The sequence below is a fragment of the Cyanistes caeruleus genome, chromosome 2 (genome assembly GCF_971803275.1).
Source record: "Cyanistes caeruleus chromosome 2, bCyaCae1.hap1.1, whole genome shotgun sequence".
Lineage (NCBI taxonomy): Eukaryota > Metazoa > Chordata > Aves > Passeriformes > Paridae > Cyanistes > Cyanistes caeruleus.
The window spans coordinates 66,643,149-66,670,867 of NC_141702.1; the positions used below are offsets into that span (position 1 = coordinate 66,643,149).

The 27,719-nt window shown below is 41.0% G+C and overlaps 1 protein-coding gene across 17 annotated transcripts in view; it reads left to right on the forward strand.

Moving 5' to 3' along the window:
• The window catches only part of SASH1 (SAM and SH3 domain containing 1), a 533,280-nt gene that overhangs the window by 494,459 nt on the left and 11,102 nt on the right, over window positions 1–27,719 (forward strand). For 11 of the 17 annotated variants that reach the window (XM_086877616.1, XM_086877617.1, XM_086877620.1 and 8 more), the window contains 9 exons: window positions 7,347–7,479; window positions 11,544–11,890; window positions 15,957–16,028; window positions 18,395–18,538; window positions 20,681–20,816; window positions 21,696–21,865; window positions 22,970–23,179; window positions 23,887–24,037; window positions 26,494–26,607. In XM_086877616.1, the coding sequence (XP_086733742.1) occupies window positions 7,347–7,479; window positions 11,544–11,890; window positions 15,957–16,028; window positions 18,395–18,538; window positions 20,681–20,816; window positions 21,696–21,865; window positions 22,970–23,179; window positions 23,887–24,037; window positions 26,494–26,607 (1,477 nt within the window). Of the gene's footprint in view, window positions 1–6,393; window positions 7,141–7,346; window positions 7,480–11,543; window positions 12,380–15,956; window positions 16,029–18,394; window positions 18,539–20,680; window positions 20,817–21,695; window positions 21,866–22,969; window positions 23,180–23,886; window positions 24,038–26,493; window positions 26,608–27,719 lie in introns of those variants that run through there. The other 6 variants (XM_086877615.1, XM_086877612.1, XM_086877613.1 and 3 more) reach the window with 3 other exon arrangements.

Genomic DNA, 27,719 nt, shown 5'->3' on the forward strand with positions numbered 1-27,719 from the left:
AGATACAAATGTCAGCAATGTGCTTCTCAAAATTAAACTAAAACCTGGAAACAGTTAACAGCTAGGAATTTGCCTAAGCAGCTATTCTTGTATTGAGACAGACCTCCTGGGAGAATTAAACTTTTATGCTCTCGTTACTTATGACAAATATTTCCCACTAATTTCAGCAAGCAGTGTCGTCACCAGCTAATGTGTAATATATCTCTCACCAAAGTAGCCATTGGATGCTCCTTTGATTTTCTTCTAAGTAATCACAGAGCAAACCCAGACATGGTTACCTACGGGGGCTGACACTGCACATTTTAGACATGCACAGCCCTTGCAATTCATGCTTTCAGCAAAAAAACAATATTTATGACCTCTGTTAATTTTCTTTATATTTTTGGAGGCCATTATTTGTAACTTCAGGATATGATGCAGATTATCACATCTTAGTTTCATGCAGTTTTCTATAAACAGCCTCTGCAAGGATTAGAGGTCTGTGAAGCTTTTTTAATGAAACCCAAAACCTTCAAAACTCAAGTTGCAAAGTCCCAAACTTAGATCAGTTTCACTCATAGTCATGAACTTTTAAGGGAATCTGAGATAGATTTCAAGGAAATTGCTGTCGTGTTTTACTTGATGTGGGCTTGTATGTTATTGAAACTGGAGAACACTAGCTGGTTTTATTTGAAGCTTAGAATTTTCCATAGGGCTTTACATCAGAGATTTGGGGCTGAAGTAATTCAAGGGTAAAAGCCCAGCTACAGCACACTAGTAAACCTAGTTTACATGACCACTAGGAAGTAGAAAAGCTGTGTTCAGTCACTAGTACAAAGGTGAAGAAATTGAAAAAAACTATTTGATTGGGGGGCTCATTGAAATCAGCCAGTCATCAAAGGAAATAGATGTTTAGTCCAGCTGTGATTTCACCATGTGATTGATTTGCAGTGAATCCAGATTAACAGATATTGTGGTCCTGATAGAGGGGAATCTTCCCTGGCTTAGAAAGGGTGCTGTTGTGGTACACCTTTGCTACTGCTTTCCACCCCTGGATAGCAGAGTTCTCAATAAGCAGTAATTTTGGTCCTTGTTTTCTTGTACTCTGAGAAGTCTGAATTTTTTTCGAGGTTTGAGGTAAGGTGTGGTTGCCTGTAAAAGGAGTGCCAATTTACTTGAGCATCCCAGAGTCTATTTCTTAGGAAGGGAGATCAGACCCCAGCCTAGGCAGAGAAGTTGAAAGTCACACTACAATGCTTCAAAAAGCCACCATTTCTGGACTAGCATTTTTCTTTCCAGTTCTTATTTATGTTTTTTTTTCTAGCACTGAAACTGAGGGGAAAGATCAAAAAAAGTATCTAAGTTCACCAAATTAAAAAACATTGAAGCAATGTTTATTTTTCTTTCAAATTAGCCCTTTTTAAAGGGAAATTCTCCAGGATTTTTTGTCAGAAGAATTAAAAAAAGAGAAAATAATAAAAAAAAAAAGCCTGGTAAAGGCCTTAAGTTATATTTCCTATAGACACAGCCTCCACTCTAGTGGTGGTGTTTGAGGGTCACTCTTCATCCTGGCTTTGCAGAGATTCTCTGTATTTTTTCTTTCACTGAAATTCCATAGACAGTAATTAAGGAACTGGAGGCCAGCAAGAGGTCAGCAAGCCTTCGTCAGTGAAAACAGGGATTGTTTGCCATGTACAACACTCCCTTTTTTCCTTGTGGTGAATAGAAGATTTGCTTAGAGCTGATGACTTATGCCTTTCTTGCAAGTTATGCAGCTAGCGAGTAACTAGGGGAATCAATCAGTGAGCAGAAAACAGCTAATTGAGTCCAGCATCACGCTTTTTTCTTCCTTACATACCCAGCACTGGAATCGCAGCCAGTTTGGTGTCTGATAATGTAACTCGAGAGAAGAGGCATTTTGTGTGCAGGATTCAGAGCTAATTCAGTACTTAAGAAGAAGTGTCTGCTCCTAAATTTTAGGGTTACAAATCTGACAGCGGTTGAGGACTCGGGGGAAAATACTCGAAACTGAGCTTTAGGCCTATAAATGCCGAAGCTGGTAAGTCACTGAGCTTGTAGCATGATGTGGAGAGGATGTGCCTCCTGTTTCAGAAAGGGAGAAAGAGAAAAGGCTTTTGTGGTTATTCTTAGGCACAGCACAGCATGCATAGCTTTTCTCAGTTTTCCTTTTCCTTTCCTTGGGCTTTTAAGTTCTTTTCTGTTCTATTTTCCTGTCTCTGACTTTATGCAGGCTTCTTTAATAAAAAACTTTTTAAAGTTAGGATGGTTGGGATTTTTGGCAGATGGAAAGCCTGTTAGAAAGAAGAAAGGACACGTGTAGCCACATCTCCTAAAGGGAACAGCAAAGTCTCTTTGCATTTACTACAGAGCTTGTAGTTCTGAGGTGAGCTACCCAGGGCTGGGGGATGTGATGTGATGTGTCTATGAATCTAAATGTGTTTTTTTGCCCCACTTTGCTGAACAAGAATCGACTGATAGTGAAAAAGAATTGTGGCTTAAGTTTAATCAGGTATTAAAAGATTTCGGGTTTTTTTTAAGTGCAAGGTTTCCTAGAGATTTCAGTTTGGGGCTGAACTATTACTGGGCATAAAGCAAACTGTAAAATTTTAACATCTCTCTAAATGGCTTCACACAGCTCATGTAAAAGTCTTATATGTTTGGGGTTTTTTCTGGAGCTGAAGCAAATTAATCAGTTGTGATAGCTTTAACTGGATGTTGTCCTAGTGTTTCTTACACATTTTTATTGGGACATGGCTACCAAGCTTTGGCTGTTTTTTAAGGGCTGCTGCTATAACCCTGAAGTGTTTCCAAACATAGTCCTGTTGAAAGCCAGCTACTTATTTCTGGTTTACATTTTGCCAATTACTTCCAAGAACGCTAATAAATGTTAGTTCTCTCTCACTCTCCCTCTCTCTCTGTGAAGCACTAATGCAAAGAGGGAGGTTAAGATTGTTATTTCTGTGGCGTGTGAAATGGGCTGGATGTTAGCGAGCAGCAGAGCAAGGCGTGTGCCCTGACTCCCAAGCAAGCAGCAGCAAAGAGCCTGCGTGAGAAAAGCAGAAGAGAAAGTGAGAAGAGTGCCAGGAACAGAAAAGTAGAGAGCTCTTAGAATGTCAGAGTATGTGTGCTGATTTCCTATTTGTTCCTCAACAGAGAGCTCTTTACTTTGATCTTACACACGAGGGCCTTTGGGGGTGCACAAGTAGGGAGTTTTCCAAGGTGAAGGGATGCGAGAGGAGGCAGAGGGGATTTATTTCTTCTGGATTTGAGAGCATCTTCACTGTTTGTGACCACATCTTTTTGCAGCAAAAAGCTGGGCAGTGGGTATGGGCCTTGGCCTCTCTGTAGTTTTCCAGGCGTGTGGTACGTGGTGGCTGCAGTCCTCTGCATGCAGTTCTTGGTATTTCCAGATGCTGTTAATATATTCCCTGTTTCCCTGCAGTCCTTCGCGCGTCTGTGCAGCCAAGCTCTCGGAGCTGGCGCGTTTCCGCACCGTGAGAGCATCGCAGATGCGGGATGCACTTGCTCCAAGGCTCGCGGGGAAGGGCTGCTCCACCCAGCCAAGGGGCCCCGCAGGCTGCGCGGGTCCCCGGCAGCCCGGCCGAGCCCTGTGCTCGCTCTCAACCCGCGCGAGTTTTGTGCATCAGCTTCGGCCAATTTGCTATGGTTTAGGGCTGTGGAGCCAGCTGTCTGCAATGTGATGTAATGTTGCCCTGGAAACCAGAAATGAAACACTTAAGCATTCACCACAGAGTTACTACATACAGCATTAGCCAAAGTAATTAAAAGTTGAGCCATATGGGCTTTCGGATGGAAAAATTTGGAGCGGAGGAGATGGAAGTTAAGTTGTTCCTATTTGCAGTACTGCAAATCTGTTTGTTGTCCCCTTGAGGGCACGCGGGGAGGCTGCCTTGGCCGTGCACAGGGGTGCAGGGAGCTAGAGGGGCTCTGGCTGTTTTATCAGCACGTTAAGGACACTGAGGCTTGGCCTGATGGAAGAGCTGTGTGCCAGGGGCCAGGAGGCACTGGTGGGCAGGGTGCAGCATGGATTCCTCCAGTGCCAGAGAGCCTCTGGCTGAGCATCACGCAGACTTGTCCGCTCTGTAGCAGACCACACTACCCTTCTGCAGTGCTGCAGCCTGTGAAGGGGGAAGAGAGCAAGAGGGGCTGGCAGCTGGCTACATCCAAGTCCTGTGCCAAGGTCTCGCTGCTAGAGCTGTCCAGGAAACCATTTGCCCAGCCTGCCATGCTTTGGGGACATTGGGGTAATTTTCCCATCTGAAGTCAGGGACAGCTACCAAAAAAAGCAATTCAGTCACCATGAAAGAGGGGAGGGGTAGAGTGGATTGGGGAAGTCAAAGCATGGAAGTTCAGTGATTTGAATATGTCAATTATGGCCTGAATGCTTTACATTTCTGTTTTCTGTTTAATATTAGCTGTAAAAGAAAACATTACTTAAGCTGGAAAATTAAGCTCTGTTTCCCATGTGCCAGAATGGAAACTTTTGTTAATTCCAAGGCCTTTCTTAAAAAGTTGATTCAAAAACAGGAAGCAAGTGAAGAGTAATCCTTTTTGAAAATGCATTCATTTTCAAGGAATTGGCATTTTTTGACAATAAAGTTTCCTGAGTAGCAGCAGTGGTGTAGTCAAAAATTTTAAGCCTTTTTGCATAAACTTATTGTCCATCCTTTTTTTGCTGTAGAAGATTTCTCTGTCACATGCCACGTGGTATGATAGGAGGTAGGCTTTTGAAGGGAGACTGTCTTTCATCTACCCATGAAGCACAACCTGTTCTCACCTACCTTCAAAGTACTGGTGACAGAAAGGATCTGTCACTGCTTGTGGAGGACCCCAGCTCAAAGGGGTACTAGGAATCCTGAAGCATGGGGGAAAAGCAGCTGGCACTTACTTGTGATTGGACTTTATTTATTTTGAAGTATGGTGAACCCCCCCTTTACCGCCCACTCAGGTTTTGATTTCAGTACCTTTCGCTGAGGCTATTTTGACACTTGCTTTTGCTGTGATACTTTTGAATGTAAATGTCAGATGTCATAAAAGCTCTTCGTTGTTGTTGTTGTTGTTGTTGTTGTTGTTGAGTCTTCATAACCCTGAGGGGGCACAGTTTCTTATCAGATATCAGTGGTGCAAAGTAGGACTAGCTGTTTATTCTTCTATGAAATCCTGGATGGAGGGACCAGGTATGAGCTGGTTGAGGTTCTCTAAGTCTGACAGAGCTCACAGTTTCAGAAACAGTAATCTTGCAAACTGAGGGTGCAGGAAGAGTAAAGATGGAAAGCAATCCCCTAGAATGATTGCATTTAAAATAAACCCATCTTGAGTGCAGAATATGCATGATGGTTGCTTGCCAGGATGTACTTAATGGCCCAAGAAATCTTGACTGAACTTCTTGATTACAGTCAATAATCCATTCATCATCTTATCTAAATGTGTCTGTCTTGCTTGACATATCACTAAGTTGTCATAGGCATAAACTCTGAATTAATGCTCATGTTGTTGCTTAATTTACTTCTTGTAAACAACTCTGGTACCCTTTACAGTCCTATATTTCCCAAAGGAAGTTTATTAATTACCTAGCCATTCTGTAACCACAATAAACGCATTTGTGCAATTCTTGGATGATAGAATGACTGTTCCTACTGCCATATGTGGTCAGTTTGCTATTCCTCCTTATTTTGGAGTAATGCAAAGCTTGTGGAAAACTGGTAATGGACAGTGCCTTTGCAGAAATTTGTTGAAGTTTGCTCTGGTGTGGTTCTGGGGCCGTTGTGAGGTGCATGCCTGGGAGGCAGGCTTTCAGAGCTTCCCTGGCTCTGTCAGGCACTGTCTGTGTCTTTGGAAGCATTCCAGTGCAGCTGCTAATTGGTGTCCTGCCCCATGGCATCTGCCTTTAGTACCTCATCCTGGTATTTAAGTGCACTACAAAAGTAGAAAGCACTTTTATGTTCAGCCTCTCTTACTCATCCTCCAGATAAACAGACGGCATTTTTGCTGGGAAGAGAAGGGACTGGCTTTTTTTTGTTTGTTTGTTTTTACTTGGCTTGCATCTCTTGGGGATCTTTATTTTTAAAAGTTTAATTAAGGAGAAGGAGAAAAAAGGATGAGCACACTGTGGAAACCCAGATAGCTGCACTGACAGGAAGTTGCATGAGAGTTTTTAGAGCTGACCATTAGGAATGCTGTGAATTGGCTGGGACTATGAGTGCAAACAAAGTTAGGTATACGATCCATACCGCACTCCAGCTGGAGCCTGTGCTGTGTGCAGGAATGTGCAGCAGTGCAGGATGCCAGGGCTGTCCTGGCCAAGCCGGAGAGCCCTGCTGGCCTCCTCTCCTCTCCCCTTCCCTGCCCTTCCCCCCGCCGCCTTCCACATTCTGAACTGATTAAAACAGAGGAAGTAGCACGTTGAACATTGGATCTGGCTCGAAAATCGAAGTTGTCTTCTCGTTCACAAGGAATGGATTGTTTCAGCTTGTTGTGTCACTGCTGCTGGAGAGAAGGGAATTTTTTTTTGTCTCTGTAATGTTTGATACTTGAGGGAAAACAGCTGGAACTGAGCATACTGGATCAGATGCAAAACGAAACGGGATGCTGGGGAATATGGACTGCACTGTATATCTGAAAAGGTCAGAGTTTTCCCTTGGTCAGTGCTGGAGGAATGCTCTGTCCATCTTAATTCCAGCCTCGAGAGCCTTCAGGAGGAGTGTAAGGAGCAGGGAGGAGGAAGGGAATATTTTGTAGCTGTGGCAGTCCGTGAGTGAGGCAGATGAGGTCTCCTCCTTCCTTTCCTTCCCATCCCTTTCTTGTGCTGCTGTTTTTGATTTTCTGGGAAGACTGGGGGGAAAAAAAGAGAAGTCGTCAGTGACAGAGCTTCAGTGTGGAAAAGCTGTTTATAACCAGGTTTAAACAGCAAGTTCTGAGATGCCAGACAGACCAGGGACTGACTAAACCACGGGAGCATAACTGGTATGGTAAGAAGAAGCCTGGAAAAGAGCCCTGCCTGAAACATACTGGAAGAGGACGTGGAAGTAGTTATTACACAATGCATGTGAAGAAAGACAAGGGCAGGAATGCATTTCAGTGCCTAGGATCTTACGTTGCACAGATTTAGAAATCAAAATGGTATGTCATGCTTTCAGAAAAAGAAAAAAGAAAAAACAAGAAAACCCTTAGTAATTAAAATGTTTCTGTCTGACCTGAGCTGAAAATATAGCACCAGTTACAGAGCTGCATTGACACAACGCAGCAGATGAGCTGGGTTAACTTGACTTGAAGGAGCAAGCCGTGGAACTATTGCTTTATTAATATTCCCTTTTTTTCTTTGCCAGTCAAGAGAACAATCCGATGATGAAACAGAGGAGTCGGTGAAGTTTAAGAGGTTGCACAAGCTGGTGAATTCTACTCGCAGAGTCAGGAAGAAACTCATAAGAGTTGAAGAAATGAAAAAACCCAGCACAGAAGGTAAAAAGCAACATGGTTAAAACTGCTTGCGTGAATGCATGTTTCTGTTGAGAGGGGACTGAAAGTGGAGGGTTGGGGAGGGAGGGGTGGAGTATTCCTAAGGGATAGTAGGAACAACTGCCTTGTCTATTGTGCATGCCTTAAGTTACTGAACTTTTAGGCTTTAGGAGGAGGAAAGTGACAGCCTAGAATGTGGTTACTGCTGATCTGGTGTTCTCAGAGCAGCACTAGAGAGCCCCTCATTAAGAGATTAGAAGTTGGCTTATGTTTTATGTCCCATGCTGGGGAGGGAACGAGCCTGAGAGTAATCCCAGCCAGCTGCCCGACAAGATCAGCAAGGAGGTAAGTGGAGCCATTACCACACTGGTCCCCCCTCCCAGGCCCTGGGTGGCACAGAGGTAAACCTCCTGCTCCTTTTGGGAGGGTAGCAGCTGGCTGGTGGTACAGTTGAACCACATGGCATCACCCTGTGGCAAAAATATAGAACCTCTATCAGGCGTTCTTGTGAGCTAGAGGCTGCCTTGTGACTTCTACTTCTGGGGGATCCTGTCTGCAGTTTGGCTTCTGAATGAGCCCTGCTCCCTACAGAGAGGGGGAGAGAAGGGAGGAGGAGGAGGAGGGTGGGGAAAGGGAAGCAAAGTTCAGGGCCTGGGAACACTATGCTGCAGAATTAACTCCGGATGACCTGTATGCATGTGTGAGCACTCAGATTAATGGAGCCTGATCCTCAGGAGCCTCTCTGCACAGCTGTGCTTGAGTCCTCACTGGAATTGTGGGCATCTCTCTATGTTGGTGGCCTTCCTGGCATCGTATGCCAGTTCCCCTCAGCTCTGCAGTGAGCATGATTCTTTCCTAGTGCATTTAAGGAGAACACGTGCATCTTGCGTATGTGGCAGGAAGCTGCTGGCAGATCTGTGATCCAGCCTGCCTCTCCTACATTATGGATGGTGTTACCAGCTGGCGTGAAAGGCACAGCCAGTCTAGAGCTCTGGAATGGGCAGCTGTGTCTGTCTGGAAAGGTTTTTATCACCTCATATGGTGAGCCTAGCTGGGATACCTTGGAAACAAATGTGGATTTTGAGATGGGACAAACAAAATAGGGCAATTTTTCCACTGCTCTGGGGAAAAACGGCCCGCAGAGAAGCCTGTCCTATGTCCTCCTTCTCTCCCCGGGAGTCTGGGAAAAGCTGCAGGGAGCAATCAGAAGGAGGCTTCAGGGATGGGAGCAGACACAGGAGCAAGCAGCTCAGGGGCTGCTGGGCATGCAGATGCCTTCCTGCAGTTGGACTAGACTTTCTCTTCAGCATATTAAGTATCTGTCTAGCTCTCTGTATCCTCTCTTACAGTGCTTTACCTCCTTAATTCCTTTTTCCCTCAGTCTTTCACATAAGTGTGTCGCTCCTGGGTTTTTATTCTCTAGGGCTTTTATTTCCATTGAGTTTTTCCACCCCTGCCCCTGCAGAAAAAGCACTGAACTAGCAATTGTATCCAAAAAAAGTTTGTTCTCCTTCCTTCTTTTTCCATCTGCTCTCTGTCTTCTCTATCTCTAGGCTTCTCTGATTAAATTATCTGTAACTCTGAGCTTGTAGTTTATCTATCACTCTGGAGTTTCTGTGTAGATTCACTCTTGGAAAACTCAATAGCAGAACCAGTTATTTCTAAATAACAACATGGATTAATTCTGTATAACTTCTGTATAACTGGAAGGCCTCCTCAGTAGCCAAGTGTACCTTCGCAGTAAATATCTATGACTTTCAGGAAATTCAATACCAGAATTTTCATATGGCAAATTAAAAGTGCTTTATTAATGTTGTCCATCCCAAATCCTCACAATACATGTCTGTATTCCCAGTTGGATATGTCAGAGGGCTGTGCAAGTTCACAAAAAATAGGGTGGTCAGATTTGGGATTGCTGTCTGTCCTTCCAAGTTACCTGCAGTTGACTGGATTGGTTTTTGAGCTGCTTGCTATGGCTCTTCTAATCTGTGTTATGAATGTAAAGTAATGTGAGGTGACTAGGTTTTGGGAAGTTGGCTGTAATATTTGATTGAGTAACATCAGTAAAATTTGAATAAATTTTTTAAAAATTTTAAATGATATTTGGATAAATTCATTAATGTTCAACATTAAGTTGCCCTTAGTACAGTGTAAGCGTAGACTTATTTTGAAAACTGACATGCAGTTTCCTGGAAGAAAGATTCTACATAATCCTACTCAAAAATTTCTTCACAAAGAACAACTTTGCTGAATTTCACTTTCGTGTTCCTGTAGATTTTTAAGAAAAGCGCACTAGTCTCTGATTCTTCTCCCACATTTCTATTACTGACTCTGTTATCACAATGAATGTACATTTGGCTGAGCTGATACTCACTAGAATTTGCCAATATCTGAATCCATATGTATTTTGTCTTAATCTGCTCCTAAGTGAGCCAAATTACTAAAACTTCCTAATTCCTGGGCACCATTCTTATATAGCACTTAAAAATGCATCACATCTACATCTGTGTCATTATGGCTTTGTGTCATGGACTCACTCCAAATAACATCTGTTACAGTGTTGACGCACAATGCATATTTTACAAGCTGTTTGAAAACATATTTACTTAGTTGACTAAAGTTGTTTATCAGTACATACTCAGTCCCAGGGGAATGTCTAATTTCTGTTCAAATTAAGATGTAGAGGGGGAGAAGAGCAAGCTGGACAGTCCAGGGAAAGTGGTGTCAAAAAAAGACTCCAATCTACAGACCCACCCCAATAAATTTCTCAAGAGTGAAAGTTGCATGTCAGATTTGATCCATTATCCCTTCAGTGTCATGATGAACTTTGTCATAGTAAAATAGCATCTTAGGTTTCAACAAAAATATGTCAAATATGTTTTGCCAGTGGAGTGAGCTGAAGGTGAGGCAGGAATCCTATTACAGGGCTGCTAATCTGTCATTGTGGAAGATGTTCCTTGTAATTGAATGAGCCAGTTTAGTAAATTGTAGGCATTTTGGTAACAGTTCAAATTTAGCTCTGCTGTAAGACTGTGGAAGCAGTCAAAGAAGAAGGCAAAGTTAGATCATTACCAAATTTATTTTGGTAAGAAATAAATACAATCATATTTGTGTGTGTGTGTGTCTGTCTGATGCATAACTATGAATGCTGTGAAATTTGTCAGGGAGACAGAGGAGGATGTATTTTTTTTGACTCTTACCTTGTTACTTCATCCAAAACCTGTGCTTATACTTTGCTCAAAAGAAAACACCAAAGTTTCTCTGAAACTTTGAATTTGAAAAATTCAGAGGAATTGCAGTTTCAAGTTCTTTATTCCCTTCACTCCAAAAAGGAAACCTGGCTATCTGCCCATGTCCAGTACTTATGTTGCAAAATATTCCTGTGAAATATTTTCTGGAAAAATTTGGTGAAAACTAAGTGTTTCTTTCATTACCAGGACACTTGAAATTGGCACACCTTCCGTTTGACCTACTTCTTTGTTTTTGCCTCTGCTAAATAAATTCTGTGTGATTAAAATTGGTGCCTCTTCTCCCATCAAAATCCAAGAACTTTAATTTCATCCTGGAGTGTAACTCTATAGCTTTCTGTGAAAAATACTCCTTTCTGCAGTCACAGGAGCAGTAGGTATTGGAAAACTGGACCTGAGAGATACTTGTTTGGGTTTTAATACCTATTGTAAGCTCACTAGAGCTGAGTGTCATATGCAAGTATCAGAAGAAAAACATGAGAAACAGATCCCAGCTCCAACTTTTAAGGGGTTTTTAGTGGGAACATCTGTGGTCTTAGCTGCAGATGAAAGACAGAAACTTAAAATAATGATGAGTTTACTTACAGGATATTGTCTTCTGTCTGTTGTTAACTAATCCCAGCATTCTCACTTCACAAATGGAAGGAGCTGCTTCAGGTTTATCCACACAAAAATAACTTCTGAGCAATTTACATCAAAAATAGCTTTCTCCCAATTTAAGTGGATGATATCTTGAATAAATACAGTAAGACTCCACAGGGAAACATCTTAGACAATTATGAACAATGACAAGCGTTGTGCTGCTTTTGTCCCCTGTAGGTGTGGAAGAGCATTCACTTGACAACTCTCCTATTCTGGATGACAGATCAGCACTTTACTCTGGAGTTCACAAGAAGCAATTCTACTTTGACAGCTCCTGTGAAAAGCAGCCAGAGGATGACTCGGACTCACTTACTACGTCTCCCTCATCCAGCAGTCTCGATACGTGGGGAGCTAACCGGAAGCTGGTGAAGACCTTCAGCAAAACTGATAGCCGTGGCCTTATCAAGCCTCCCAAGAAACTTGGGACATTTTTCTCTTACCCAGAAGAGGAGAAGTCCCAGAAAGTTTGCCGCTCCTTGACAGATGGGGAAATGAAGAAGAGCCTCGGCTCGCTGAGCCATGGGGTAAGTACAGAAAGCATTTGCTTTTATGACAGCAACAGGCACAAGCACCATCTTCTGGTGTCCCTGGAGGAGATTCAGAGTGTAAGGAAGCAGATCCGATTGAAGAAAATGGATACTAACTATTCCTGTTCCAGAGCTTTTCTCTGCCAGCGCCCTGCTAGGAAAGGAGCATCCCCCACAACTTGCGACCTGCAATTACTGCGGCACAAAACGAAAGGGGGTGGAGGTTGTGGCTTCCCAAACAGAAGGCTACGAGGGCGCACCTCTGTCAGCGAGTTCAATATTACCTATGTGGTGGAGAGAAGCCTGTACAGTCACCTCAACCTCTCACAGCTGGTGCGTCCCGTTACTGACAGGACCCTGAGCAAGGCCGACAAGCAGGACCTGAGGAGATGCCTGCTGGAGGAGGATGAGGAGGCCAAGAGGAAGTGGGCTGCTACAGTGGATCGCTGTACTAAAAGGGTTCTCTTGAGAATCCACCAAAAGTCTGTGAGTCAAAGAGTTGCCACAAAGGTGGTCTTCCAATTTCTGTGAGGTTGCAGTGAACACTTTCTGCTTTGTACTTTTAACTAAAATTCAGTGCTTCTGCTTTCTTTTCCATTATAAACTCTTAATCACTGTAATGCCGGTGTAAGGAAAGAGCTGGATATAATCTTGCCAGAGAAGAGTTTTGTTGAGTCTGCTGTTTCTGTGTGTACAGAGTAACTCAGTGTGAGAGGGCAAATATTACAAAATTCTGCTTTTTAAATTAACCTAGTGCAGAAGTAGAGATCACCAGTGAACAGAGAAGGTATGAGATGCTATAAATATGTTTCGTGTGATGCTTTGAGAGTCAGTATTCCCTTCAAGGGGTAGCAAGAGATGAACAAGATTTTCAGAGTAATAGAGTATTGTTACTCAACTGTGCTCTATTCCTCTTCAGCTGTCAGTGCCTTAAATTGGCCTTTCCCTTCTCAGATTGCATCTCATCAGTTCACTCACCCTCCCTTACATACACAGCTACAGAAAGACAGAGTTTTGCATTAGGTAGTCACTGCTCTTCTGCTTGCTGCTCAACACCACCGGAATTGTCACTACTGCTCCTTCTTTCTAGCATGAAACAATGGTGGCACCTTCCCTCAGAGCATTACAGAAAGGCAACAAGGGGTGGCCAAAAGAGGAAATTGTGCTTACAGTGAGAAATTAAGTGATTTGAACACTCCAGAGGGATCCAAAGCTGCTTCCTGATTATATGACCCAGTTCTGACAGTTCCATTAACCATGATTCTGAGTTTCCTAGGAACGTGCCTTTGGTGCCAAATCTCCAAAGCTTTGCCAGCTAGTCTGTTGTTCAGTTGACAATGTTCCCTACTTCAGTGGATGGAAACAGCAGTGCACTCGTAACATTAAGCAAGATATTCCAGTGAACAATACAGTAGAAACAGCTTTTCCTCTTAAATAACAGATTTTATTTCTTTTTTGAGAGGTTTCTGTTTAATTTCATCTGCTATAAGGTATAAGAGTGATGACTGTGGTCTCCTTGGATAGCCTGTGGGAGGTGACCAGGCGTGCTGGTTCACTTTTTGCTCTTTGGCCACAAAATACAGATTGATTTTTTTTTCTACCCAATACCGTGAACATTCTCTCTTGGCAGCTTTACTGTTTCTTCTGCATTGATTGCTTACCCTACCCCTCACAGGATACTGTTTATTGCTACAGACATTGTATCCAGAAGATGTTGCTTTCCTTTAAGGATATTACAATGATAGGAGAAACCTTGCTTGTCCTTCTGTGAGTTAAATAATAAGGATATCTTGAACCAAAAAGCATCCTCATATGTTCTAGAGATACCCCATAATTAAAAATACCCTCTAAAACTATCTTGGTGAATACAGATGACAGAAACAAACTCTTTAATTCTTCTAATAAGTTAGTCTTGTCTCACCATAGTAATTTCATTATGAAAACTATCTGCACTGACCTTTGATTAATCACAGAGATACAGTCAGAAATGAACAGCGCTTTGTTGTTGTTGGGGAACTTCTCAGTCAGCTGCTTCTCCAGCTTTGTTTAAATGGGATAAATGTTGGAGACCTGCTGCCCTTACTAACTTTTTCAATGCACTTTTTCCTGGAACCACAAATAGGTGACAAGCTTCAACTAATGCTGCTCCTTCCTAGAAATGCTTAATGTTTGTTTGCTGCAACCTCAGGGAAATTGCAATACCTCTGTATTCAGTGGAATTGGTCACTCTGTCTTGCCTTGCCATTCATTTTTGTCATTTATATTTGTTTCAGTGGCCTGGACATGCATGAAGTTTTCAAATGGCATCAGTTTTTCTTTTCTCCCAGAAGAATAATACTTTTGATTGCATGGCCATTCCATTGAATATCCCTCTCCTCATCCACAGACCTTTTGTTTGCTGCAGGATTGTCAGGGTGTCTACTGAAGTCCGAAGGTGAAAGTTAAATTTTAGATATATGGGGAGGTCCATAGGGAAACAACAAGCATCCTTAACAAGGTGTGTTTACTCAGAAGCTTTTAAGCAACAGTTGCTCTGCTTTCCAAGAAGACCTCTTTAGGAGGGGCTCTGGCTGGTTTGACAGACAGGTTTGCTCAGAGCAGTTCCAGATGTCCTCTCTTCATTACTTGGATTACCATATACCACAGGATGAGTTATAATGGTTCTTCACAGAAGGACCAAATTACTCCTAGCTAAACATGCTGTTCTTTATAAGCTGATCTTACTACTTGTAGTTGGTCTCAAATGTTTTCTAAAAACAATTTTTAAAACCTGTGCCATAGTCACATTGCCTTTTGGAAAAAAGCACATAGAAAAATTGTACATCACAGCATCCTCTTCAATGTGTGTGGGGCCTACACAAAGCTGGCTTTGAGTTCCACTAGAGTTGTAGTTGGTACAAAAACTGTCATCCAAGTTTGTTGGGTGTAAGCAGCAAGAAGCTAGAAATAAAACCTTTTAAAAGCTATTAATATGAATGCTTCTAAGTGGTGAACAGGAAGAATGTTTACTTTAAAAGAATGAATTCTTACAATTGTTTATTAAGTGTCACTGTTTATACAGCTTGCTTCTTCCTAATAGACAAAGTGGGCTGGTAGTTCTCAGGTGCTGGGTTTTCACTGACTCATGATCCTTTGTAGGTGTGAGCCAATACCTGATCAATACCTAACTGATTCTTAAAGTGCCTTTGAAGTTACTTGGTTGGGTAGTTCAGGCCCTAGAAACTTTTAGTTCACAGGCATTGATCTTCTGCCTCATGTTTATCTCAGCTCGGACTGTGAAAAGAATACTTGTAGTAGGCATCTGCCTGTCTTCAAAACCACGCTCAGAGCCCAGAGTTGAAGAGCAAATTAATTGTAATGTCCATACCTTCATTTCCCTGCATTGCCCCATGAGACTTCTGCCAAGGCCAGTTACATGAGTACTGTGCAGCTGCTTGCTCATTGGTCATGTTTTATTACTCCTTGCATTGCAAAGAAAAAGCTAGAAGTGACTAATGTGGAATCAGGGCTTGCTGAGTCTCTGGGGACACAATGTTTATGGATAATTGGGCTGGGTTTTTCCCTCCTCTTACCAAGGGCTTAGTCTACTAGGCTTCCAGTGATTCCCTGTATTTCAGTGGAAATGCAGCCTATGCAGCTATTCAGAAGGTAGGTTGTCCAATGCTTTAAAAGATTTAGATTGGTGGTTCTCTGTTTCAGTGCTGCTGTGGACTTATTTATGAAGGCAGATGGGAGTGAAGAGATGGAGTTGCCAGCACCTTGGAAAACTTGATGCATAAGATCAACAGTTTCCTGAGACCAAAAAGTCTTTTCTTTTTAAAAAGAGGAGTAGGCAGTAGATGACTCAACAGCAGCAGACCTTAGGCCAAGGAGTTGTCTCTGGAAAAGAGAGACTCATATTGCCTTACAACAGATTTCCTGATTTATAATCTCTCATCCCTTTGTTTGTTTGTTTGTTTCCATTTTGGCAGACATTTGTATTTTAATTGGTGTTCTCCAAATCGCAGATGTTCTAAGGGAGCTAATCACGGTGATAAAACCATCTATCCTTGTTTTTTTGCAGAGAACCTGTAGCTTTGGAGGCTTTGATTTGACAAATCGTTCCCTTCACATTGGAAACAGTTCTGACCAAATGGTGAGTTTGAGAAGGTGCAGACTTGGAAAAGAATAAAATGAAATACACAGTTATGAGTTAAAATAGACTAAAGTGTAATTTAGGTCTGTAATAACAGTTTAAGGATCCAAGAAAACAGAGCATCTTTGTTAACCTCAAACTTCCCTAGCTTTGAGAATAGCATACCCACCCATATCCATGTGTGTAAAAGTATTTATTTCCAGTATATGTAAAGAGGTAGGAATGAGTGATCAAAGCACAGATCTGGTGGCACATCTGTGGGCTGTTCTTAAATCCGACTTCCTCAGAGCATCACCCAAGACAAAACATGTGCTTGCCCTACTTCCTTGGTGAAAATATTTACTATTTGGAATGATGAGGCTAACTTCGCTGAAGGTCTGCAAATTATTTGCATGGAAGTCATTATGTAAGAAGTTCATTATTAGTTTTCTCATTGTATCTCAGAGCTCTGGAGTAGAGCAGGATCCCATTGTGCCGGGTGCTGCGCAATAGGTCTCAGAGCATTCTTGTGTTTAAAAAAAAACACATTTCCCCTGAGAATTAATTCCATTTTATGTTATTCATGTTGATCCCACTGTTACTGTTGGTTGGCCTGTGGTCAAAAATAACAGAACAGAAATGAGCCAGAACGTTATATCAAATGAAATTGCGAATATATTTTTTCCTTTTGCCCATATATGTTTTTCTTCTATGTTTCAGCATTTGATCTGATAACTTTTCTGTCCACTTAAATCAAGTCTAAATTGTCAACCATTTTGTAGGCCAGCATTATATTATTTTTTATGTTGGCTGGGGTTTTAGGCGTGTTTTTTGTTGTTTTTTTTTTTTTTAAACATCATAAATTACCCCTAAATTTGCTAAATTTGTGTGTGGTTATTTTACTCATCAATTTGCAACTCAGTAAATAAATTAACTTCTGAACTTTTAGTGTTTATCTTTAAATATGGATACTTGTTTTGGTCATATTGGTTTTTAATATAAGAAAGTGTGAAGTCTTGATGTTATATTTGTCCCTGGGAGCATCAGTAGTGGGAGAAATGCAGTGCACTAGAACAATATATGTGGATCAAAGTCGTTTTTTTCTTGAAAACATGTAAGTCCATTATGTAGAAAGTTTATTTCAGAAAAAAGATTAGGCAAAAAGCTATTCTTAATTTCTGGCAAAAGACAAAAATTACCAAGGAAGTTGTAATTATGAACAACTTTTGAGGGGAAAAATAATGTATTATCAGAAATGAAGTATCAGTTTAATTTTGGAGAAACTTTTTGTAAGAACATTAATAAAGAGAAAACATAAATGCAGAAAAAAAGGATAAATCTTTAATGTACAATACAGTGTACATTTATCTTAGGGTTTGCTATCTTCTTGTAGCTAAATTTAACCAAGTCAGAGACCAAACTCAGTAGTCAGTCTCTTTGGCCAGATGGATTTTGGTCTTTTTTCGCACTGTGATTTTTGGTGCACCCTTGCCAATGGAGGGTGCTGGAGTACATCTAATAGACCTGCATTGCTCAGTGGCTCCTGAACCAGAGTAAAGCATAAGATTGTGTGCAATGTCCTGCCTGAACAGTGGGAATAAGGGCTGAATCATAGAAGTTTGGTAAAATGTCTGCTGATCTATGTACTTGTGCCATAAGTAAATGCTCGCTACCCTAAGCTGCTTTAGAAAAGGTTAAATGAATTCAAAGCAGCTGGTCTTTGTAATCCACTATATAGGGAGCAGCTAATTTAGTTCTTCAGTACCCTGTTGTGTGCCTTAAAAAAAGCAATGCAAGTTTAACCTACCATGGTTGATGGATTTAGTACATTCTTTTTGCGGTGTTTAGTTTTTGGTGTTGTTTTGCTTTTTTTCTTATGGGCCATAGTAAAACCACAGAGGTTAGAAGAATGCCTGTCTGAAAATAAAAAGTAAATTTAGGTAGCCAAATGTAGATATCCATATATATAAATACACTCAGAGATATATATTTGGCTGGTATCTCAGAGGTACCTTTATTCCTGTTAAACTCTTTGTAGTATTGACCAACATGAGCCACGTCTACTGTTGTGTGTCCTGTTAGAAAGGCTTAGCCTGAAACATGGTGTTTTCTGTCAGATCAAATACTTACTGAAATTCAAAGGGATAAAGGCATCCTAACAGTCCCCAGCACGCAGTCTACACACAACACTTCCACAAAAATTTACACATCAGGCCTGAAGAGTAGGCTTCAGTGGTTTGCACAAGGTCTCAACACTGAATTTGGAGCAGTCAGCAGGACACTGTGCTGCTGTCTTTTGTCTGCCTGGACACCTCTGCAATGACTGCTGGCTGAGGGGAAAAATGGCTCTTCTGTTTTAAAGGCTTAAGTCCTATTTTATTTTCCAGGGCAAAGAAGGAGACTTTGTTTATAAAGAAGTGATCAAATCACCCTCTGCCTCCCGTATATCTCTGGGCAAAAAGGTGAAGTCTGTAAAAGAAACAATGAAGAAAAGGATGTCAAAAAAATACAGTAGCTCTTTGTCTGAGCAGGTATGTAAGGTCTGCAGTGGAATCCACTTAAAAATGTAGTAGTGATAATCAATATTGATTCCCATGCATCAAGGCATCTCTGAAGAAATTTCTAACAAGATTATATGGTGTGACTTATTCCTATGCTCTTAAAAAATCCCTCACTGTGAAATGGCTTCCTATAGATGCCAGTACCGTGGAAAATGCATTTTCAGATTTTCATTTAAGTAGCTCATCAGAAATCTGTTGTTGATGGCACTACACACCTCACTCTATATTTCCATTTCTTTTCTATCATAATTTATTAAGGGAACCAGTCTTTGACACAGGGTCGCAGTAATATACTTAATCTGCAATTTACACCCTAGTTTAAATTCCCAGCATAACTTCACATACACAACTCTTCTCTGCCATTACAGGTCTTTTCTCCATCATAGCTTGTCCTGTGCAACAGCACATTAAAACAGAGGCACAGTCTAGTCAGAAAGGGGCATCTAACAGAAGATTTTCCTATTATTCTTTCATTACAGATTTTTATAGTCTATTCTTAAAGGCGAACCTGAAGAACATTAGTTCTAAATTAGGTTTTGAATTTCAGTGGCCTAGAAACAATTGCTGTCTTTTTCCCTTTTCCTTTAGTGGAGTGACAAAAATCTTCGGCATTTGTTTAAAACCGGGGTTGCCACTTGGATTGTGTCAGGAATAGGTTGGAAAGCGGCTGGGAAAGCAGAGCTCTTTCTGGTTAACACCGCCCCCAAGTGGGCTCGGACCGGTCGCGGGGGTGCTCGCAGTCATGGGAAATCGGGAATGGAACTTTTGTTCCTTATTCAAAGCCTTGGTTGCCTGTAAAAGGAGCAGTTTGTAACATTCATAGTAACAACCCCAAACTGAAGAATCCAGAGGCACCAAGAGAGGCAGAAATGTGGCCAGTGTTATGCCATGCTTTGTGACTATAGAATCCCTTTCCTGCAGAACTGTTTATTAGCCATACTTATTCATAACTGGCACAGTGCTTCACTTACAGTTTTTTAATTTAAACTTGCAATTAAAATATTTTAAAGTGTAACATGATTTTATATTGATAAGAAGATGGTTTGGTGTCTGACTGGCTTTACAGTGCACTTCTGCAAAGTCCGCCAATAAAAAGAGATCCTTTGCATTACAGTGATTTAGAGATACTTCTGCTCTCAGTCTCTCTAATTTTGACTTTACCTCTGAAGTCATATGCTGGGATGAGATTTTCTTAATGATTCTGCAGCATGCAAATAATAGTGTTCATCTAAAAGTTTTATGGCTGTACATCTCCACAAAACACTCTTGTATGCAAGCTAAAGTTATTTTGTTTAATTTATGGCACAGTTGTTTTAGAATAATTACAACTTTCAGAGATCATGATTCAAAGTATGTTTCAATATCTCTGCATGCATTAAAGCAAGCAAAAGTTATGCTGGCCACAAGTATCTGCTGCTTTGTTTAACTGTGCTTCACAAAGGCTGACAGAATTTCAGTTTAGGAGACACCCTTTTCATTTTCTGTAATGCGTGACTGAATGAAAAGAGAAATTGTCTCAACTATTGCACACTGTAGCAACCAGGGCACAGACATAGCAAAATCTTTTTATATTTATGTTTAGGAGTATTTGTACTGTGCACAGGCTGCATTTTCTAGCTAATTCCTTTTTTGTTCTTATAGGCAAATGAGCCTATAAAAAATTCACAGGAAAAAAAAACCCCAAAACATTGCTTCATGTCCCACTTGCATGGTCTGATTTGTTTGTATTCATCTTTGTACAAAATCCTGATGCAGAAACCTGAATTTGGCACTAGTTTTTTTGCAAGTACTCCTGGCAAAAATATAATGTGTCATGAAAACCCTTGAACTGAGGGTTTTGTGTAAGGTTTTGGGGTTTTTTTCTACTTACAATGCTAGCTTTTTCAGACTTGTCTGTTTGCTCCCATCACCACTATCATAAAGTGGAGTTTCTACCACACCCAGATGTGGTAAATAAATAAGTAGCTACTAAATAAGTAGATAGAAGTTTTCAGCCTGTCTGGTTAAGATCAGGAAAACAGAACCTTTTTCCTTTTCCCTTGGAGGTGGACAAGCAGCTCCCATCAGTGCCTATGTTCATTTATCAAACTATAATGGTCCAATCCCTTTCAGGAGTCCAGCCCTGGGATCATGCCAGGTTCCCCACAGTCACCACCACCAGACACTGACTCCCTGGACAAACCCAAGCTGAAAGCTGGTGGCTCAGTGGAGAGCCTGAGGAGTTCCTTAAGTGGTCAGAGCTCAATGAGTAAGTTCAGTTGTAATTGTGTTGCTCCATTTCTGTGGCTTCGAGGGGCAGAGATCTCCACTGTAAGCAGAATCAGAGAAAGTCAAAGCAGAAACAGTGGTTAAAATGTGCATTTTAACAGTGGTTAAAATGCTGATGGCTCAGTCATTAGGGGTTTGCAAAGAACTGTAAGTTCTTTGGTGCAAAGACAGGGGTTCTTTTTGTTTTATGTTTATGCAGAACCCTGAAAAAGTGAAATCTTGCTTTCTGGCTTCTGGGTCCTGCTATTACAATCTAAATATTCTAATATACATGTAATGTAATAATGATCCTGTTTGCTTCTTGACCAGTAGTAAATTACTTGACCACTCTAGGTGGACCTTCCACGCTCACTTGAGAAAAACCTTGAGTTTCTCTCATTAACTGGTTAAAGGAAGAGTAGTATTTAAAACCTCTCTGGTCTAGACTGTATCTACAAGAAATGGCTTAAATGGAACACACGTGATGTGAACTTGCTATGTTATTCACTGAATTTCTGGACTTGAGAGGGATTCTAGAACCCCTTGCAGGTTTCAGGGCTTGTTTTCCTCGCAAAAGTTCTGTGAGCAAAACTTCCCAGAAAGTTGTCATCAATTTCTTGTGAAGTACCGTAGATAAGGCACTTGTTAAACAGCTTCTCGGTTAAATATTGAGGGGGTGAATTCAGGAAAGCAGGATTGCAGAGTAGATTTGCTAACTCTCCCATCCACATGTGTGTATCAGAAATAGAAGCATTTAAGGACTTTTAACTTTAATTACCATGTTTTGTGGAAAGAAGACACATTTTCTGTCTTGCCTCTGTTTCTGAAGCTTCTTCACAAAGAAACTTTTGTGTGAACTGATACTATGTCACTCACACAGGTGGTCAGACAGTGAGTACAACAGATTCCTCGACCAGCAACAGGGAGAGTGTGAAATCAGAAGATGGTGATGATGAAGAGCCTCCTTACAGAGGACCTTTTTGTGGAAGAGCCAGGGTTCACACTGATTTTACTCCGAGTCCTTATGATACAGATTCTCTGAAGCTCAAGGTACCAGCTATATCAGTTTTTAAGGAGTCGAACATTTATTTTGCTAAAATTCTAAATTAAGATCTTTTTACAATAACTATAGCATTCTTAATATTTTAATGAATTTATATCTGTTTTTGAAGCCCTTTAACCTGTCTTATACATTTAAGATTTCCCTGTATAGCAATGATAGAATTATAGCAAAATGTTATAGAATGTAAGTAGTCATGTTTCTCTGCATCCATGGAAAGACACTTGTGCCTTTAGCTTCTGGAAAATTAAAGATATGCAATGAATCCATTTCCATTTTGCAAGGGTTTTGCTTGAAAGATTGGAAAAATACTTTGTCTGCCACAATGAAATAATCCTCAATGGAAAAATTTTCAGAACTTTTGGAAAAAATGTGCAAGAACCTGCACACAGTGTCTCTTAAAGGCATTTGAGTTAATATAATTTGCTTTGAGTTAATATTGAAATACTTTTCTGAGTTGTCACCCCCCTTGAATTTTCCTGGATATCAGCTTTGATTATTTTTAGTTGTTCTGTATTCAGTTCAAACTATCTGACTCCTTACATTCATTATTTAAAATTAGCTTCCAAGGGCAGCTAATTCCTGTTAAAGCAGATGTATGTAAGCTAATCTCTTGAGGCATGCAAAAGCAGTTGTGTGTCCATTTCTTTGTTATGGTCGGGAGCACATTAGGAAAAGCAACTTTATTGGTTCCTTCTGCATTGGCTTCCTTTGCTCAGGAGATCCCATTTGAAATTCTGCTCATTTACACTGAGCATATTCTTATTTGCACCAATTTCAGGTAGTTGCAAGCATAGAGACTTTTGTACCACACAGTACTGATGCTCTACAGAGATGTCAGCAGGTTTGTGAATCCGGACAGTTGGGGTCCATTCCAGGATCCTTTGTTGACTTGCTCTGCTGTCTGAGGCATGTCACCTAATTAATTTTCCTTCCATTTGTGAAACAAGTATATTCAGACATTTTTGCAAAAGCTTGTGGTTAACCTTTTGATAACTGAAGTGTTTTCAAAATGTACATGGAAATCCAAGTGGGTGTGTTTCCTTAAATATCTGTCAGAAACCTAAATGGCTTTCTTGCTTCTTTGTCTGCAGAAAGGTGACATCATTGATATAATCAGCAAACCCCCCATGGGCACTTGGATGGGTCTGTTGAACAACAAAGTTGGCACCTTCAAATTTATCTATGTGGATGTGTTAAATGAAGAGGAAGAGAAGCCGAAGCGGCCCACCAGGAGACGTCGAAAAAGCCGACCACCCCAGCCCAAGTCAGTTGAGGATCTCTTGGATCGCATCAATTTGAAGGTCCAAATTCTCTCTCTCTGCTTACCCTTTCACTTTTGCTTGCAGGAAGGGGACAGCACCTTTGAAGTTGTTAGTTTTGGAAGCTGCACACCGGATTCATAGTCCCAAGGATTGTGACACCACTTAGCAGAATCAGGTCTTAGCTGCAGAGTGGAAATAGCTGACACCAGGCAGAACTGCCTGTCAGGCTTGATGAAGTGCCACAAGTTGTGAGTCGTGTGCACTCAGACACCATAAATCGTTGCACAGTATGACCACAGGCTAGCACTCTCCAGAGGCAAGCAAAAAGTGTAAAATAACAATAGTTACCCTGTCTTTAAAGTGGGCATTTTTTTCATGTTTCTATTCAGAAGCTCTTGGTATAAATTGGTGTGAGTGTCATTCACCCTTCATACTTCTCCCCTCATACAGAGCCATGCTATGTTGTGCCTTCAGGTAGCATGATACCCAGGCCATCTAATACACTGCATTCCAAACACAACAGTATGTGCAGCGTTCTAGTTCTGGCACAGCTACTTCCCTGAACTCAGAACAGTGTTTATGCAAACTATAATACAATAATTTTGCTGGTGTGCACTGGTTTGCACTTACTTAACTTACTGCTTTTCTTGCTGGTTGCAAAAATCACTTTTAGTATCTTTACTGACAAAATAAGTTAAGTGAATATGTTGTCTTACCACTCTTCCTACTTTTTTCCCTTTGTGCAGGAGCACATGCCCACTTTTCTGTTTAATGGTTATGAAGATCTGGATACCTTTAAGCTTTTAGAAGAAGAAGATTTGGATGAACTGAACATCCGAGATCCTGAGCACAGAGCTGTTCTCCTCACAGCAGTGGAACTTCTTCAGGAATATGATAGTACGTGGGATGTTTGAGGTTTTCTGTTTTACTAGAGCTCTGCCAAGAACCTTGTGAACCCCTTAAAGCAGAAAACTTGTTCCAGGATTTTGATCTCTTTTTTTTCTTCTCCTAATGTAGTTATTTCCAGGGTAATCCTGTGTAATGTTAGATTTTTGAGGGGTGACATAAGACTTCTTTTGTTCTGCTGGAATTACTGTTCATGTGAGCCTTGCCACCCAACTTATTTAATATCAAGTGTGCAACGCATAACACTTTAGAATACTGATGTTCAAGAATAAATCCTGTGGTAACCTACTCTAAGTAGAAGACTGAGACATAGAGAATAGTAAAAAAAAATTTCCAAATTAGAGAGAAGAGATTAGCAAGAGTGAAAAAAACAAAAATCAATGCCCAGAGGGCTGTGGAGAAGTGTAATGTGAATCAATTTCATCTGCATGTGCTTTTGGTTCTTGACTGTTAATTGCAGGATTGTAAAGGTAGCTTCAGGTTTTCTGTGGACAACACAGCAATTTTCAAAGGAAGAAAATATATGAGTCAAGTGCAAAGACTGAAAAGGAGCAAGCTGCTTATCTATGTACAACAGTGCAATTTTGCTCACTGACCACGTGGTCTTGTGCAAGTGGTTGTAAAGACAAGGAAAAGTGGAATAAGCCACAGCAGTCAAATGCAAGAGTGTCTTTGCTGCACAGGAGTAAGCAGAGCCTAGCTGCAACCTAAGACAGTACTGAATTTGCCCTTCATCCCCAAGTGTCAGTAGAAGGTTGGTATCCAGTGTGCAGTGAGTAGAATGGATTGTGTGAGGACTTTCTCAGCTGCTCCTGTGCAAATTAAACTGCCACAGCAGCAATTTAAACAGCTGTTAGTAAGTGGGAAATGCTTAATTCAATTACAGCAATATGTGTGGTTAGCATCTTCAGGCAGTGCTGTGTGCCCTGTGTAGCTTTCTTGTTCATTTCCCAAAGAGCCATCTGCTCTTTCCTTGCTCTTCTCTAGCTCCCAGTAAAGTTCCAGTTGCAGAATTAGTTTATTTTCACTTTTATCAGAGTAGCTTCTTGTCACATAAGATGAGCTTCTCTTCATTATTTGCAGACCTATTTAGACTGCTAAACTTCCCTGAAGTAATAACTTTTTTCAGGACACTTCAATTTTGGTTTGCAAACTTGAAGCTTTGGTGGTTGGAAAGTACAAATTCCAGCTCCAAGTCAGGATGATGAGGAGAAACAGAAGTGGGGACCAGACTGATGGAATTTGGGAAGTTCAACAGCACACAGTTCCACCCCATAATTACCTGTCATGTGCTGAGATTAGGAATTGGAGTAGCCATTTCTGACATTTTATTGCAGGGGAAAAAAATAACCACAGCATGAACTCTATTCTTATATCATGATACTGGTTTTCTGTATCTTCAGCTCCAGATTTAGCTTCTTTACAAAATATGATTTCTGGCAAAAATTCTGGTTAAATTCCTGGAATCCAGTGTATGCAAGCTGGATAGACCACACTTGAGCTTTGGCTTTTTACACAGCCCAAGGAAGGAAGGAATTGGCACCATTAGTCTCCTTCATGTCCCTTCATCCTTTGTTATGGGACAGTATTGAATGTGCCAGACTCAGTCCAGTCCTTCCTTCTGGGTCTTCTGGAAGGTAATTCAGAGTTAGGATTTTATTCTTTTTCACTTGACTTGGTTCTTTTCAGCTCTTTTCTTCTGGATTGGGTGCTGGAAATTTTTTTTTAAGTCTTAGAACTTTGACACAATTTTAAATAAATTTCTGTGGTGGTAAGTTGCAGAACTTGGCCCCAAGGCAGCTGAGGAGCACAGGAATTCCATTCTGCTTTCATTGTGTGCCATGCAGCTCCTTCACAATCTTGCTGAGGGTGTTGTTAATCATTTACCAAACAGGATGAATGTTTCCAGCTTTTGCGATGGCTTTTCTTAATGCTCACTCTTTTCTGATGTAAGTAATACAATAGGAAAGATCATAGAATCACTTAGGTTGGTAAAGACCTTTAGATACAGCGAGTCCAACCGAGTGCACCACTAAACCTGTCCCTAAGAGCCACATCTACACATCTTTGAAATACCTTCAGTGATGATGACTGAACCACTGCCTTGGGCAACCTGTTCCAGTGCCTGACCACCACAAGGTGCCTCCCCTGGCACCACTTGAGGCTATTTCCTTTAGTCCTATTGTTTGTTGCTTGGCAGAAGAGGTTGATCTCCACCTGGCTACAACAATTCTAGAGGGCATTTAGGTCTCCCTTGAGCCTCCTTTTCTCCAGGCTCAACTCCCCCAGCTCCCTTAACCACTCCTCATAAGGCTTGTGCTCCAGACCCTTTACCAGCTGAGTTACCCTTCTCTGGACACACAAAAAAATGGTGTTTGAAATTGAAGGTCGAGAAGTTCAGCTGCATTTTGTTTGCCTGTTTTTCACTGTATTCTTGCATCCTCTAGGTAACAGCGACCAGTCCGGATCTCAGGAGAAACTTCTCATTGAAGGCCAAGGCCTAACCGGATGCTCTCCTCGGGATTCTGGCTGCTACGAAAGCAGTGAAAACCTGGAGAACGGTAATGGTGACAGCAACGAGCCTTATAGCTCCTGCACTCTTTTTTTTCAGTAGATAACTTCATTTACTTTAGTTCCTGTTCCTAGCTAACACAAGCTACTTGACTTTGTCCTCTGCTGTGACTCCTCTTTCCCTCTTGGCTTGAGCCATTGGTTTTCACTGCTACTGTTGCTAATATATTTATTTGCATTAGTAGGAAACAGATCCTATTTCACAGAGTCTTTGTTTCATGACCCTAAAGTAACAGTCTTTCTCATGCCATTCCCCTGCCTTCTCCACTCCCAATCATATTCTCATACCACCGTGCTTCATGAGGCTTGTACTGGTTGCACACTGGTGGCCCAAGTCTAAGAGACCACCAGTGGAGATGTCTCTGAACTTTACTGAGATTAGGAGGATTTCTTTTGGACCCATACAAAAGCTGTTAAGAAAAAATGTGCTTTATTTTAGGCTGTATTTTTCTGTTTGCTTTGGGTTGCATGTTGCATTGTCCTCTGATCAAAACCCAACTGCAAAGATTTAGGACTTTTTAGTATATGAACACTAGAAAATTAAATTATTGAGAAGTTGGCAAGGAAATAAACTGAAAAAAATGCTAATGGTGTCAGTGAAAGGTAACACACTGAAAAATTACCAAGACAGATGATGTTAATAGAGATTGCAGTCTCTGATCTGAAGAAATGGGTTCTTGTGCTGATTGAGCATGTTTTACTTCTGAGATGGTCTAAACTTGTCATTAGGGATGAAATCTTAAAAGAGTTGAAATGGATTTGAGTTGGGTATTTTCACTGCAAGCATTTGAGCCATGTCTTGGCCTCAGACTGCCTGGACTCATTGCTAACATTCACCATGAGCAGGAAACCCAGAGCCATATAAGCAGATTCTGTACACCCCTTATAGTGGCCATTTTTCCAATTTAAAATAAGGGCTTAGAATCCTTCCCTTAGAATGTGCATTTTCTGTTAGTCTGCCCCTAAAATATAACCATTTATTGAATAAAATTGCAATTTGCTTTGAAGCTGAATTCCTGAAATTGACAGTATACTAAATTCCTGAAAGTGGAGAAGCTTTTTTCTTCAATAGGAATCCACATCTACTAAGCATGCTGGAATA